This window comes from Ranitomeya imitator, chromosome 2, assembly GCF_032444005.1.
Source record: "Ranitomeya imitator isolate aRanImi1 chromosome 2, aRanImi1.pri, whole genome shotgun sequence".
Classification (NCBI taxonomy): Eukaryota; Metazoa; Chordata; class Amphibia; order Anura; family Dendrobatidae; genus Ranitomeya; species Ranitomeya imitator.
The window spans coordinates 354,480,978-354,498,480 of NC_091283.1; the positions used below are offsets into that span (position 1 = coordinate 354,480,978).

The 17,503-nt window shown below is 40.9% G+C and overlaps 1 protein-coding gene across 1 annotated transcript in view; it reads left to right on the top strand.

Annotated features, from left to right (window-relative positions):
• The window catches only part of LOC138666562 (zinc finger protein 585A-like), a 73,877-nt gene that overhangs the window by 21,236 nt on the left and 35,138 nt on the right, over nucleotides 1-17,503 (top strand). The window contains exons 11-12 of the mRNA XM_069754767.1: nucleotides 4,438-5,688; nucleotides 7,241-7,372. Of these exons, the coding sequence (XP_069610868.1) occupies nucleotides 4,438-5,688; nucleotides 7,241-7,372 (1,383 nt within the window). The remainder of the gene's footprint in view (nucleotides 1-4,437; nucleotides 5,689-7,240; nucleotides 7,373-17,503) is intronic.

The window sequence follows — 17,503 nt, forward strand, 5'->3', positions numbered from 1 at the left end:
TTATACATTAATAATGTCCACCTTTGTGGCACCCATACATTAATAATATTTAGATGGCAGAAATCCCCATAATTCATCAATAGATGTAATGACTAGTTTGACCCCATCGGCAGGTTCTGGAAATTACCACGCAGTGGATGTTACGAATGAAAATTGCAAATATGGGGCATGGCCTGGTTGGACATGTAGAAGGAAACATGCAGTAAGAGCTCCTGCAAGTTCCTGGTTAACATTCTGTTTGCCTGGGAAGTGAAAGGCGCTTTGGAGAGCTTAAAAGATGAAACTGTGGTGGCAGAACCTCCAGGTACAGACAGATATATCTCCCGTCATGACAAGGCAGGAGAAAAAGCTTAAACAAGCTGCTTCACAGGCAGAGAGCAGTCAGCAAGATGGCACCTCTGCTAAAACAATAACTGAGAAGGGGAAGTGGAGGAACATTTGCCGTGCCTGGAACAATATGCTAAGACCCCCAGGAGCAGTGGAGTCTCACTGCTACCAAGCCCCTCAGCTTGCTTGGATTGTGTGTCACGGAAGGAGAGTGATGTGGAGATTGAGCAGAAAGATAAGTCAGCAATAAATGCACCTCTGACTACTACCACCCCCATCATTCACCCCACTAGTAAGAATGCAGTGCCTAATAACAATGAAAGTGAGGAAGCAGGACCAACAATGAAAGATATATATCTAGTCCTAACATCCCTAAATGGACATATCGGGTCTCTACATATGGACGTCTCCATAATCAGACAGGACATGCAGAAAATGAGAGAACGCATTACTTCTGCAGAGGGCAGAGTAGGGTAGTGGAGGACACTTTGCCGCCATTAATAAAGGAAGTTAAAAAAGACTCAAAATACTGAGACATTGATTAGTAAAACTGATGATTTTAAAAATCAGCTTCAGCGTAACAATATTTGCCTTGCTGGAAAACCTGGAAAAAGCTGAGGAGAATAATTCGGTGGACTTCTTTGAGAACTGGCTAATTACTATTTTTGGCAAAAATGAGCTCTCCAACATGTTTGCAATAGAAAGGGCTCATAGAGTCCCCTCAAAACCCCTTCCATCGGGAGCTCCGTCGAGGCCAGTTTTGATCAAAATGCTCCACTTTAAAGACAGAGACAAAATCCTAAAGCTAACATGGATATCTCAAGACATATGGATTGCAGGCACCAAACTTTCCATTTTTCTGGACTTTTGTGCTGAGATTCAAAGAAGAAGAGCACAGTTTCAAGACATTAACAAGAAACTCCTTCTGCTCCAGGTCCAATATACTATGCTGTATCCAGCAAAGCTAACAGTGTCAGCTCTTAGGGCAACGAATTTCTTTGACAGTCCCAAGGACGCCCTGCGGTGGTTGCATATCCATGAACGCCAACTAGGAAACTGTTGAGATATATACAAATTTCTTATCCTTTTATAGAGGTTTCTGGATGTGCCTCATACATATAGCAAAATGTTTGAGTACATTGTGTTATATTATATACACTGCTCAAAAAAAAAAGAGAAGACTAAAATCCCACATCCTAGATATCACTGAATGAAATATTCCAGTTGTAAATCTTTATTCATTACATAGTTGAATGTGTTGAGAATAGTAAAACCTAAAAATGATCAACGTAAATCACAACTAATATCCTACGGAGGTCTGGAGTTGGAATGATGCTCAAAATCAAAGAGGAAAATGAAGTTACAGGCTGATCCAACTTCAGTGGAAATGCCTCAAGACAAGGAAATGATGCTCGGTAGTGTGTGTGGCCTCCACTTGCCTGTATGATCTCCCTACAACGCCTGGGCATGCTCCTGATGAGGCGGCTGATGGTCTCCTGAGGGATCTCCTCCCAGACCTGGACTAAAGCATCCGCCAACTCCTGGACAGTCTGTGGTCCAACGTGACGTTGGTGGATGGTGTGAGACATGATGTCGCTGATGTGTTCAATCGGATTCAGGTCTGGGGAATGGGCGGGGCAGTCCATAGCATCAATGCCTTCATCTTGCAGGAACTGCTGACACACTCCAGCCACATGAGGTCTGGCATTGTCCTGCATTAGGAGGAACCCAGGGCCAACCGCACCAGCATATGGTCTCACAAGAGGTCTGAGGATCTCATCTCGGTACCTAATGGCAGTCAGGCTTCCTCTGGCGAGCACATGAAGGGCTGTGTGGCCCTCCAAAGAAATGCCACCCCACACCACTAATTACCCACTGCCAAACCGGTCATGCTGAAGGATGTTGCAGGTGGCAGATAGCTTTCCACGGCAACTCCAGACTCTGTCACGTCTGTCACTTGCTCAGTGTGATCCTGCTTTCATCTGTGAAGAGCACAGGGCGCCAGTGGTGAATTTGCCAATCCTGGTGTTCTGTGGCAAAGCCAAGCATCCTGCACAGTGTTGGGCTGTGAGCATAACCCCCATCTGTGGACGTCGGGCACGCAGACCATCCTCATGGAGTCTGTTTCTAACCATTTGTGCAGGCACATGCACATTTGTGGCCTGCTGGAGGTCATTTTGCAGGGCTCTGGCAGTGCTCCTCCTGTTCCTCCTTGCACAAAGGCTGAGGTAGCGGTCCTGCTGCTAGGTTGTTGCCCTCCTATGGCTCCCTCCACATCTCCTGGTGTACTGGCCTGTCTCCTGGTAGCGCCTCCAGCCTCTGGACACTACGCTAACAGACACAGCAAACCTTCTTGCCACAGCTCGCATTGATGTGCCATCCTGGATGAGCTGCACTACCTGAGCCACTTGGGTGGGTGGTAGAGTCCGTCTCATGTTACCACGAGTATGAAAGCACAACCAGCATTCAAAAGTGACCAAAACATCAGCCAGAAAGCATTAGTACTGAGATGTGGTCTGTGGTCCCCACCTTCAGAACCACTCCTTTATTGAGTGTGTCTTGATAATTGCCAATAATTTCCATCTCTTGTCTATTCCATTTGCACAACAGCATGTGAAATCTATTGTCAAACAGTGTTGCTTCCTAAGTGGACAGTTTGATTTCACAGAAGTTTGATTTACTTGGAGTTATATTCTGTTGTTTGAGTGTTCCCTTTTTTTTTGAGCAGTGTATATACTCTTAATGCATAGGGTAAGATACATGTTATAATCGTTCATAGAAATGTTATGGGTCTGTTGTCTTTATCTTTATATCCTGTTACACTAGAAAGTGTTAAAAAGAAGAATAAGGGGAGAAAAAAATGGAGATATTCCTTCAGAGCAGATAATATATTTGTTTACAGCGCCTTCCCTAGTAAACTGAACTAATAATGTATAGAATATACGGGAACTCGTTGTGTCCCTGTATATAGGAGTTCTTCGTCTGTATGTCATCTACATGGGGTGTAAACGAGGGCTGGTTCCTGACACTCTTTGGTAGCTGCTTAGAGTTCAGTGGTTACATTTCCTAGCCTTTGGTATTTTTTTGCTTCAAGTTGTTGGGTGGGGGAGGGAAGGAGGGGAAAGGTTGTCTTGTTCTATTCAAGTTGTGTCTAGACCTTTTCATATGAATAGTTAAAGTGATAAAATGCGAGGGGAAATTTATACAAAGTCTCATGAAAATGGCAGGTCAGGTTAAAATTATTTCATGGAACGTGCGGGGACTAGTGAACCTAACAAAAGTCATGCCATCCATGAAAACCTCAAAGGATTTAATCACGTCGTGGTGTGCTTACAAGAAACATATTTGCTACCAGAGAATGCTCACTCCCTAACCAAATGCTGGAGAGGCCCTGCCTTCCAATCCACATTCAGCCCATTTGCCAGAAGAGCTGGCATATTAATACATTGAAACTTATCATTCACCTGTAAAAAAATCTTTGATAGAATCGGAAGATTTATCAGTTTAGTGTGTGTTTTGTATGGGGTACGGATGTGTATAGTGGCAGTGTACATTCCGCCCCCTTTTTCCATGACAGTTATACATCTACCCCGTTGATTGTTATTGGAAATTTTAATACTTACCTTAATGTTACTCCAGACAAATATCGTAGAGTACCGATTGGGGGGAGAGGACAAAACAACCATAGCCCATGTGATACAGGAACTACAATGGGTTGATGTTTGGCATAACAAATTTCCACTGGTTCGTCAATGTTCATGTTTTTTGGCTTCACATTTGTCCTTGTCAAGAATAGATCTTGCCCTGGAAAATAAGTTTCTGCTACCTTGGAGTGCTAAAGTAGAATATCTCACAAAGCAGTTATCTAATCATTACCCATTATTAGTGGTTCCTAGTATTCTCCCTTGATTTAATCAGTGAGGTGTGGAAGTTGTGAACAACTTTTTTCTTTGTGAATAATTGAATGTTTCTACATAATTTGCAATTTGTATGGACATTTTATAAAGAAATGTTGTAAAAATATTATATGAAATATATATATTTAAAAATATATATGCAATTTTTAAAGATATTTTCTTCAAAAAGTAATAATTGGTTTCATTCTTGCAGATGGCTGTGACAGGAGATCAGAGGAACATCTGACATCTTCAATTTTTAAATCAAATAAACTTGATATCACACAAGATTCAAATCAAGTATATCCCATTATCCCAGGTATCCCATCATCCCTTCACAGCAAAGATCTCTCATCTAACCCTACCGATCAGGTCCTATCTTCTGATTCATCACAGACTATTAAGAAAAATAAAAGTCAGGAAAGATGCATTAAAAATAAAACTGCTCTAACAGCAGAGAAGCCATTTACATGCTCAGAATGTGGAAAAGATTTTTCCCTTAAAAGGTCGTTTGTTAGTCATCAAAAAATTCACACAAAGGAAAAAAGATTTTCTTGTTCAGAGTGTGGGAGATATTTTAACAAGAAATCAGAGCTTGTTAAACATGAGAGAACTCACTATGCGGAAAAAACACATTCATGTTCTGAATGTGGAAAATGTTTTGTAGATAAATCAAATCTTATTTTACATCAGACAAACCACATATGCAAGAAACGTTTTTCATGTTTAGATTGTGGGAAATGTTTTAAAAAGAAAACGTACCTTGTTAGACATCTTAAAACGCACTCAGGGGACAAGCCATTTTCTTGTTCAGAATGTGGGTATTCTTTTGCAGAGAAATCAAATCTTGTTAGACATCAAAGAATTCACACAGCGGACAAGCCTTTTTGTTGTACAGAATGTGGTAGATGTTTTACAGATAGGTCAAGTCTTATTAGGCATCAGAGAATACACACAGGGGAGAAGCCATATTCATGTTCAGAATGTGGGAAATGTTTTACAGAAAAATTAGATCTTGTGAGACATCAGAGAATACACACAGGGGAGAAGCCATTTTTTTGTTCAGAATGTGGGAAATGTTTTACCATCAAATCACAGCTTCTTATGCATCAAAAATCTCACACAGGGGAGAAGCCATTTTCCTGTTCAGAATGTGGAAAATGTTTTGCAGCTAAATCAGGTCTTGAGAACCATTCTAGAATACACACAGGGGAGAAGCCATTTTCATGCTCAGTATGTGGAAAATGTTTTACAGCTAAATCAGATCTTGCGAGACATAGGAGAATTCACACAGGGGAAAAGCCATTTTCATGTTCAGAATGTGGAAAATGTTTCATAGCTAAATCAGATTTTGTGAAACATAAGAAAATTCACACAAAAGAGAAGCCATTTTCATGTTCAGAATGTGGGAAATGTTTTACCTTCAAATCACATTATCTTCAACATCAAAGAACTCATGACTCATAACTAGAAGTGAGAATTGTTTTACTTGAAAATCACAAAGACAGAAGCCATATATTACATTTTCAAATTATACAAGCACACATATAACAGAGAAAATCAACGTAAAGTCAAATAAATAATCAAGAATGGGAAAGCTTAAGGGAGGTCCAGGCAAAAAATATTCATAATCTATCAACAGAACAGGTAATCAATATAAGATTGGTGGGGATTAGTGATGAGCGAATGTACTCGTTGCTCAGGTTTTCCCGCGCACACTCGGGTGATCTCCGAGTATTTGTTAGTGTTCGGAGATATAGTTTTCATCGCCTCAGCTGAATAATTTACAGCTATTAGCCAGCTTGATTACATATGGGGATTCCCTAGCAACCAGGCAACCCCCACATGTACTCAGCCTGGCTAGTAGCTGCAAATCATTCAGCTGAAGCGATGAAAACTATATCTCCAAACACTAACAAATACTCGGAGATCACCCGAGCATGCTCAGGAAAACCCGAGCAACAAGTATACTCGCTCATCACTAATGGGGATCTGTCACCTGGTACATCCTCCAATCAGTCAGTATAAACTCCAGCATTGGCTTTATGCAGACACATAAAATAGAGCTGGAAATCACAGCATTCAATGTGTAGTAGTCCAAAAAAAGAAACAAATGTCACCGCACTGCTGCTATAAGCCTGACCCTAAAATCTTCAACCCAGTACATGCGAACAGCATAGGATACCAGCTAGAAGCGTTCCTCTCTATAACCGATGGGGGTGCAGCTCCAAGGGAAAAAAGCAATCCAAATCTTGCAAAAGTATAAGAAAAAAGCGCACTTACCCCAGGTGTGGTGGTCACAATTTATTCGGACATATAAAACAACAACGGCAGGGAGGAAAGTGAATGAGAACGGACTACGGCCGTTTCGTGCTATGCAGCACTTCAACGGGTCCTTGATCAAGGACCCGTTGAAGTGCTGCATAGCACGAAACGGCCGTAGTCCGTTCTCATTCACTTTCCTCCCTGCCGTTGTTGTTCAATGTGTAGTGACTGCTGTCAATTACTGCAAATAATTGACATTCAAAAGTCTAGGATCCGTTTTACAGTACTGAGAAGCTGCTACTACTCATTGCATTAAGCCGCACATTGCAGCTCTATTCATTGTGTTTAAATACTGCCAGCCTCTGGAGCTTTTTGCAACAGATCGATGGGATTCCAGGTGTCGGACCCCACCGATATGATATTGAATACCTACAGTGGGGGAAATAAGTATTTGATCCCTTGCTGATTTTGTTCGTTTGCCCGCTGACAAAGACATGAACAGTCTATATTTTAAGGGTAGGTTAATTTTAACATTGAGAAATAGAATATCAAAATTAAATTCTAGAAAATCGCATTGTATAAATTGTATAAATTTATTTGTAATTTGCAGTGAGAAATACGTATTTGATCCCCTACCAACCATTAAGAGTTCTGGCTCCTACAGACCAGTTAGACGCTCCTAATCAACTCGTTACCTGCATTAAAGACAGCTGTCTTACATAGTCACTTTTATAAAAGACTCCTGTCCACAGACTCACTTAATCAGTCAGACTATAACCTCTACAACATGGTCAAGACCAAAGAGCTTTCTAAATATGTCAGGGACAAGATCATAGACCTGAACAAAGCAGGAATGGGCTACAAAACTATAAGTAAGACGCTGGGTGAGACGGAGACAACTGTGCAATAGTAAGAAAATTGAAGAAATACAAAATGACTGTCAGTCGACATTGATATGGGGCACCATGCAAAATCTCACCTCGTGGAGTATCCTTGATCATGAAGAAGGTGGGAGATCAGTCTAAAACTACGCTGAGGGAACTTGTTAATGATGTCTAGGCAGCTGGGACCATAGTCATCAAGAAAACCATTGGTAACACATTACGCCATAAAGGCTTAAAATCCTGCAGTGCCCGCAAGGTCCCCCTGCTCAAGAAAGCACATGTGCAGGCCCCTCTGAAATTTGACAATGAACACCTGGATGATTCTGTGAGTGATTGATAGAAGGTGCTGTGGTCAGATGAGACAAAAATTGAGGTATTTGGCATTAACTCAACTCGCCGCGTATGGAGGAAGAGAAATGCTGCCTATGACCCAAAGAACACCGTCCTCTCTGTCAAGCATGGAGGTGAAAGCATTATGTTTTGGGAGTGTTTCTCTGCTAAGGTCACAGGACTACTTCACGGCATCAATCAGAGAATGGATGGAGCCATGTATCGTAAAATCCTCAGTGACAACCTCCTTAACTCCGCCAGGACATTAAAAATGGGTTGTGGCTGGGTCTTCCAGCAAGACAATGACCCAAAAGATACAGCCAAGGCAACAAAGGAGTGGCTGAAAAAAAAGCACATTAAGGTCATGGAGAGGCCTAGCCAGTCTACAGACCTTAATCCCATAGAAAACTTATGGAGGGAGTTGAAGCTCCGAGTTGCAGAGCGACAGCCTCAAAATCTTAATGATTTAGAGATGATCTGCAATGAGGAGTGGACCAAAATTCCTCCTGACATGTGCGCAAACCTCATCATCAATTACAAAAAACATCTGACTGCTGTGCTTGCCAACAAGGGTTTTGCCACCAAGTATTAAGTCTTGTTTGCCAGAGGGATCAAATACTTATTTCTCACTGCAAAATGCAAATACATTTATATAATTTATACAATGTGTTTTTCTGGATTTTAATATTTAATCACTCAATGTAAAAATTAACCTACCATTAAAATTATAGACTGTTCATGTCTTTGTCAGTGGGCAAACTTACAAAATCAGCAAGGGATCAAATACTTATTTCCCCCACTGCATACCAAGGATAGGTCATTAATATCTTCAGTATAAAAAAAATTTACACTGAATCTTTGTGTGCCCCATGCTTTACAGAATGTATCTGGTAACTCACCCATCTATGTCACTGCTCCTGTGATATCCCAGTAAAACATATGGATAAAAGTTAATAGTTCATGTAAACTAAAAGCAGCCCATCTCGACGTAAAAATCATTTCTTTATTCAGTGTGAAGGAGTAGAAAAATGAATTTCAGGTCATTTAAAATATCATGATAGAAGAATAAAACATTGACTCGTTTCAGGTTGGTGAACCCTTTGTCAGATGCTCATGAGCAAGTTACAGAGTTCAGGATGGAGAAACCCCCAAAAATGTCAATCGAGTTTCAAAAAGAAGCAGGTTCCTTTGTCAGTTTTCAGGGTGTCTCCATTTTTAGAAATAAGAGGCAGCAGATTTCATATGTGAGTATATGACCAGATACATTCTGTACAGTGCGGGGTCACACTCTGAGTCAGTGTAAAGTTTTTTATACTTTTAATATTACTTTTGAGTGTGTAGATGCACTTTTATTTCCTGCTGGGAAGAGCGTAGATATTAAATTCATGCCCAGAATTTTAATTTATAGTAGGAGTGCTGGTGTTTTTTTAAATATTTTATATATTTTTAAATTTGTTTCAAAAAGCAAATAAAAAAATGAATAATGTCTTCTAAGTATTTCATATTGTTATGTAATTACACTTTATGTAGAACTAAAATTGGGACAACCTTTTGTCATTGGATTCAGCTTTTACGTTGCGTACCATTGCACTATGTGCAATTCTGATTCATCACAGACTATTACCGTAATAAAAAATAAAAATTACACAAGGGATGTTAGAGATCAAAGGGCGCTTACAGGAGCGAAACCATATTCATGTACAGAATGTGGAAGATTTTTTTTTCCCTCAAAATGTCTTTTGTCACACATAAAACACTCACACAGAAGAGAAAATATTTTCATGATTCGAGTGGGAAATATTTTAACCAAAATTAGAGATTTTTACAAATTGGAGAATTTACATTCAGTTCTTGAGTTACGAACATTCGATTTACATACAAATCATAGTTACAAACATAACATGCAAAAAAAAAATTAATAATACCTCATTGTTCACCTCTCCGGCTGCTTTGTTGCCTCCACTTCTTTTCACTGTATCTCCAGCTTCTTTACTATAGGAGAGGACTTCCGACTTCATCCAGGAGGTCACTGAGTGTTGTAAGGTCTTGATCTCATAACACAACACAGAAAGGTCTGGACACAAGTACAAGTACTGGCCCATAATGAAGAGATTCAGAGATGCAACATGTAACAGTGGAAAGAAGAGGAGGACTGGATGGCAGGCAAAGGTGTGTCCGGAGAGGTGAGCGATGAGGTGAGTATTAGTAAAAAAAAATTCACCTCATTGCTCACCTCTTCGAGCTCTCCACTGCTTGGTCCTTTTCTTTCCGTCATTGCATGCCATGTCTTCAGACTCTTCACTATAGTGATGGACTTTGATGTCACTGCACATCATAAGATTGCTGCTCAAGTCTAGAAATGCAACCTTACAGCATGCGGTGAACTCCAAGGCCTTCATGCAGTTGGAACTGCTGGCCTAAAATTAAGAGGTCGGAGATGCGGGAAGCAAAGTTTAGTGATTGCTTAAAGCTCTTCACCATTCACCATATAAATGATGAGACATAAAGCCTTCCCTTTTTCTTCTTTGATTAACTGAACCTGGCTTGACGTGCACCCAGCCGTAATGACAGAAGCAGTGATGAATCCAGAGGTGGGTGATCTGGCTAATGCCATAACTTTTTCGTATACGGACGATGATGCTGCTCGGATTTTATCTGGCACCGGTATGGAGATTACTTTTCTGAGCAAGCCAACTACTGAGATGCTTAGGAGAAAGTTGGAAAATGAAAGAAGGAGATTAATCTCCTTTGAATTACATGTCATGACCCTGACAGAATATTTCAGGGCCCGGAGGATCCCACGGGGGTTGCAGCCTCATCTGAGACCAACCTTATTACCGGACAATGTACAATTTTGCATCAAATTTGAGTCCATTTCTAACAAATATGCATTTGATATTATGTTATTGAATATTGAATTTTTGAAGGAAGAAATGGTAACCATAAGGAAGAATATTACAGAGCTGGAGGACCAGTTGAAGGTCCAGCACAGCACAGGTCTGGGGCCCCTTGAAAACCAAGATGGACAAGAGTCTGATGAAATTTAGGAGTGATATTGATATTACCAAAAGGACTAAATGGTTCCGGGATGCAGAGGAGTATAAGGTGGGCCGTGTTTTTTCCTGGCAGATGGGGTCCAATCAATATCCCATTAATGGGAAGAAGAAATTTACTACATCTAAGAGACGGAAAAGACCACAAGACAGGAAACAGTCGAACTTCGGCTTCACTACTGCTGATTCAGAATCTACGGACGATTCCAATGTGGGAGGAACCAAGAGGAATCATCATTTTTTAGGGAAGGAAAAGGTGGACAAAACTACCCCAGGAGGCGTGGCCGGCGAGGGGGTCGCAAACATAGGAAATGGAGGGACGTCTCGGGAACCACGAGCAGGACGGAGCACCACAATGAAGACGAGAAATATGAAGGACAACTGATAAACAGCAAGGAGTTGGTGGTAAATATTTCATCTGTTGTTCTATCTGATACTGAAATTAAGGTTTTATCCAAAGGACTGTCGTTTTGCCCATCAAATAACCCAGACTGGTTTGGTATGGAGGCTGATTTACAAGGAGACTGAGGTTATCATCCTATTTTTCTGATAAGGCTGATAATTTAAATACTGATGTGGGTAATATGACGAAGGGCTTTACTCTGAGGGAGGATGAGTTATATAATAAGAGCAATTTCCAACCACCAAATAGAAATCATTTTGTGGAGTCCTATATTGAGTTTGTACAGAGACACATTGAGAAAATGAAAAATAACTTTAGACCTGCCACAGTTCAAAGTTTGACATCCATTAAAAGGAAGACTCTGAATGCCTTGGCTGAGAATACCTTAATAACGATCAAACCAGCCGATAAGGTGGGGGCGGTGGTGGTAATGGACAGTTCTAAATACAGGGCTGAAATATTGCGTCAATTGTATGATGGATTGGTATATGAAAAATTGTCATGTAACCCGACCCTTCGCTTTCAGAGGGAATTATAGCTTGTGGTCAGTGACTCCCTGGCCATGGGACTTATTGGCCACAAGCTGTCTGAATACTTGATTGTTGAAGCTCCTGTGACACCTGTACTGTATGTTCTACGAAAAATACACAAGGATTTGACTAATCCCCCGGGGCGACCGATCGTCTCGGGGAGGGGCTCCCTCTGTAATAAAACTGCCATCTTTTTGGATCGAGTGCTGCGACCATATGCCATCTCAGCACGATCTTATATTAGAGATTCGAATGACTTCCTTGAGAAAATTGATGATTTGACAATATCTGAGACAACCATCTTGGCATCTTTTGACGTTGTGTCTTTGTACACGTCAATTGAGCATGACAAGGGCCTAGAGGCCGTTTCTTGTGTGCTATCGGGCTCTGACGGGTCCCCAGAGTGTGCACGGCTTGTCCTCACATTGCTTGAATTCATCCTCAGACGGAATTTTTTTCTTTTTGGGATGATTTTTTCTTGCAATTGAGGGGTACCACCTTGGGGTCAAATGTGGCTGCTACTTATGCCAACATCTACATGGCGGTACTGGAGGACAGGTTCATGTAAAATTCCACCCTCTGGCGCCACGTCAGAGCCTGGTGGCGATATATAGATGACATTTTTTTGGTATGGGAAGGTAGTCCTGAGGAATTGGATAATTTTCATATGGATCTGAATCGGATATATCCGGAATTACAATTTACTCTAATACATTCAACAGCACAGATACAATTCTTTGATACTTTGGTTTATAAAGATGGGAATAAGTTGAGTACTGATATTTTTGTGAAGGAAACTGATAGGTATGGTCTATTGTTGTTTGGCAGTAATCATCCGAGGAGAATGGTGAGTTCTCTGCCATGGAGCCAGCTACTAAGGATTCGGAGGATTGTGTCTGATGAAGAGAGGGTTGACCAACGGTTAGATGAGATGTGTTCTAAGTTCATAGCAAGAGGGTATCCCGGTAGGGATGTGGTTAGATACAAAGAGAAGGTTATAAAATGCTCCCGTGAGAGCATTCGTAATAAAACCTGGGGTAGACAGACCAGACATGTGATCGCATTCCATTTGTATCGACATACAATTCAGCAACTAATCAGATTGGTAATATCCTCAGGAGACATTGGGCCCTGCTACAACGTGGTTTACCGTCCGTCCCTGGTTTTGGGATGTACCCTATGATGTCCTTCAGACGGGGATGCAATCTGAGAGACAGGTTGGGGAAATCTGACATTGGGGCTTCAAGAACCTTGGTTCAGAGGACTTTAAGCACAGCCAGACACGGGAATTTTCCGTGTTTGGGCTGTGCTTGCTGTAACAATATGTTAAAAGGGGAATTTTTTTATCATCTCCATACGGGTAAAAAGATTTTTTTGAAGGAGAGATACACTTGTGCCTCAAGCTTTGTGGTGTATATGATTGTGTGCCCGTTTGGGCTTACCTATGTAGGTGAGATGACTATGGAGGTTAGGGCCTGTATCAGTAAGCATAAAGGTACCGTCACACTAAGCGACGCTGCAGCGATACCGACAACGATGTCGATCGCTGCAGCGTCGCTGTTTGGTCGCTGGAGAGCTGTCACACAGACAGCTCTCCAGCGACCAACGATGCCGGTAACCAGGGTAAACATCGGGTTACTAAGCGCAGGGCCGCGCTTAGTAACCCGATGTTTACCCTGGTTACCAGCGTAAAAGTAAAAAAAACAAACACTACATACTTACCTTCAGCTGTCTGTCCCCAGCGCTCTGCTTCCTGCACTGGCTGTGAGCACAGCGGCCGGAAAGCAAAATGCTTATTCCTACGTTAAGGATACTAATGACTTTTTGAATAAAATTAAAGACATCAGGGTTACAGATTCTCTAATTTTAGCGTCCTCAAATAAAGGGATATTAGTGGATGGTTTCTGCGCTGCTAGATGAACTTGAGATGTATACTTCGGTATACAGAGCCTCCCCAACATGTTTCATCAGGAATCTGGCATCATCAGGGAACAGAGGCTTAAGCCTGATGACGCTAGATTCCTGATGAAACATGTTGGGTAGGCTTTAGGTTTTACTAGTTTCAGTCAGTCTGTGTTATTGACAACAATATTAGAGGGCAGTTGGTAGCGGCCGCACCAAGCTAATACTTACCAATATTCACTAGTGTGAGATATAGGGAATTACTATTTTGTGAGCATTGTGGAAAAGGGGTTATATCCAGTGTCCCCTTATACACTCTGATTGTCATATATTTTAGTCTTATTCTTTTAATAGTTCATTAAAAGTTAATTTTTGACAGTTAGGGATCAGTTGCCTTCGTTGGCAAATTGTAATTCATGATGGAGATACGGGCTCGTATCCTCAAGCATAAAAGTACCATTAGGACTGGTCTCATTGATATGAATGTGCCAAAGAATTTCACTGAAAATTGGAATTCAGTAAACCAATTGACAGACAGGGTAATAGATAGCATTCCTATGCAGAGGAAAGGTGTGGACAGACTTAAACTCTTAAAAAACAAAGAGCTGAGGTGAATATTTGAATCAGAAAGTCTACAGCCTGGTTGTTTGAATATTGAGTTTAATCTACATAGTTGATCCAAGTAAAGCAGAAAAAATAGAAGTGCACTCACCGGTCCAAAAAAATGAAAATCCTTTATTCAGAACATACGCAGGTGATTAAAGGGGAACGTGGAACAGAAGGACGACGGTCGTTTCGCGCTGCTGCGCTTCTACGGGTCCTGGTATCATAATCTACATAGTTGTCTGCCCTGATATCTTGATCTCTTTCTCCGTGTACATTATCAGTATGTGTTTTTAAGTTTTTATTACTGTTCTCTTTTTTTTATTTTTTTTTCCTCATGTTGCAAGATGAAGGTGGATGAAGTTACGGGAATATAGGTTGACATGGTTTATATGAAACAGATGTGGAACATCATTTTACTATACATTTAATATCAACATTATTGTTGTTTATATTGTCTTGTGTCTTCCCCCTTCCCTTATCCCCCTTCTTTTTCCTTGCCTTTGAAGATGTTTGTTTTGAGTGGATAATCGTAAGTTTCTTGCTACCATGAAAATGAGGCTATAGCCAGGATTGGCTGACATCTGTGGGTGGATGTGTGCCTGATGTCACCTGGATGGCGGTTGTGTGACTGCTTCCTGAGTGACATGGTGAATTTCCGCTTTGCAATATGCGCCATTTGCGCCTGCGCTCTGTGCTTGCACGTCCTCTGGATTGTGGTCATGTGATCGCTTCCCTTATGACGTTTGCAGGCCAGTCACTCTCATTGGGCGATGTGCACGCAAGTGCAGTGCTACCCTAATGGGATAGGCAGTTAGTTGCTGTCACAACCCAGATTCTTTGATACAATTGGACGAGCATGAACACATCTCCATACATAGTAAGTTGTCATCTTCTTGAGTGAATTTGGCATGTTTTCTGGATGTCAGGTTATTGACTTGTGGGAGGGGATCAATTATGTATGCATGTATTCGATTGATGAACTGTGACCATAAGAACATTCATGCCTGCTGAGGACTGGTAGAACATTATACTCTATATTATTGATGATTAGGTCACTTCATATGGGGAATTTTTCATTCATTCATTCCAGTTTTTATACCGTTTTTTTATTGAATGCTGAGATTTTGTATTAAAATTTAAATGTATTTGATGTATTTTATATGAGGGGGCGGTGCCTTTGTAGTGATTGGTATATGTCTGTAACCCACACTCTAAAAAAACACCGTATACACCAATGTTTGTACTTGAAAAAGACCTATAACAGTGAAGCGTTGTGTGTATTTATATATATATATATATATATATATATATACACACTGTGTGCAGAATTATTAGGCAAGTTGTATTTTAGAGGATTATTTTTATTATTGATCAACAACTATGTTCTCAGTCAACCCAAAAGACTCATAGGTATCAAAGCTTAATATTTTTGGAAGTTGGAGTGGTTTTTTTTTTTTTTTAGATTTGGCTATCTTAGGAGGATATCTGTTTGTGCAGGTAACTATTAGGCCGGCGTCACACACAGCGTAAAACAATACGGTCCGTATATTACGGCCGTAATACGCTGAAAAGTCCCGAAAAAAGTGGTCCGTAGCTCCTCCGTAGGCAGGGTGTGTCAGCGTTTTTTGCGCATGGCATCCTCCGTATGCAATCCGTATGGCATCCGTACTGCGTGGTTTTCTCGCAGGCTAGCAAAACCAACATACCGCTATAGAAGTGATCCATGTGTCCCAAAAAGAAAAGAAAATATATATATACTGTCTATATATATATATATATATATATATATATATATATATATATATATGTCAGTAGACACATATATTAGAGAGAAAAGCCGGTAATTCAGTGCGGTGTACAGTAAAATCACACTGACAGCTTACAGTAGAATAGGTAGAATAAATGTGTACACATAGAATAGGGAGCCAGGAAGCTTTCTAGGTAATTTCCCACGATCTATGAACAGCCAGCAGAGGGCGCCTCACCGCAAATGAAGCTAAATATAGATCATTGATCTATTTTTAGCCTCATTCCCTGGGGTTTTGCAGTGAGGAGCAGCCTGCATTAGCACAGGTCCTTGCTGCAAAATGTTTTAACCCCTTCAGAAGGATTTACATCGTTGGACGTTACAGATCTGCGGAGGGTAAGTATATTGTTGGTTTATTATGTTTTTTTACTCACAGAACGAGGGTCTTCAGTGACTGGATTGGGCGTTGAATAAAATACTGCAACAACCATTGTTTTTATTTCATTAAAATAATTTTAAAAAATGTGTTTGTGTTTTATTTAACCCTTTACTAGTATTGGATTAATAATGGATAGGTGTCATAATTGACGCCTCTCCATTATTAATTAGGCTTAATGTCACCTTACAATAGCAAGGTGGCATTAACCCTTCATTACCCCATATCCCACCGCTACACGGGAATGGGAAGAGAGTGGCCAAGTGCCAGAATAGGCGCATCTTCCAGATGTGCCTTTTCTGGGGTGGCTGGGGGCAGATATTTTTAGCCAGGGGGGGGCCAATAACCGTGGACCCTCTCCAGGCTATTAATATCTGCCCTCAGTCACTGGCTTTACTACTCTGGCGGAGAAAATTGCGCGGGAGCCCACGCCAATTTTTTCCGCCATTTAACCCTTTATTTTAAGAGCTAGAACGGCCAAATTTTGCAGATACACACTACTGACATTAGTAGTGTGGAATCTGCAAAAAAAATGGAGAGAAGACATGGTTTACTGTATGTAAACCATGTCTCAAATCATGTCGGGTTTTAGGAAGGAGAAGGAAAAAGCCGGTAATTGAATTACCGGCTTTCAAGCTGTCTAGCGCTGGAATAAATATTAATATATATACATATATGTGTCTCACTGACATATATATATATATATATATATATATATATATATATATATACCTATTCTATGTGTACACATTTATTCTACCTATTCTACTGTAAGCTGTCAGTGTGATTTTACTGTACACCGCACTGAATTACCGGCTTTTCTCTCTAACAGCGCTGCGTATTTCTCGCAAGTCACACTGCTTGTCCGTGTGTAATCCGTATTTTTCACGCTTCCATAGACTTTCATTGGCGTATTTCTTGCGCAGTACGGTGACAAACGCAGCATGCTGCGATTTTGTACGGCCGTAGAAAGCCGTATAATACTGATCAGTAAAATACGGCAAATAGGAGCAGGGGCATAGAGAATAATTGTGCCGTATTTTTTGCGAGTTTTACGGACGTAGATTCTGCGCTCTTACGTCCGTAAAACTCGCATGTGTGACGGCGGCCTTACTGTGCAAAAT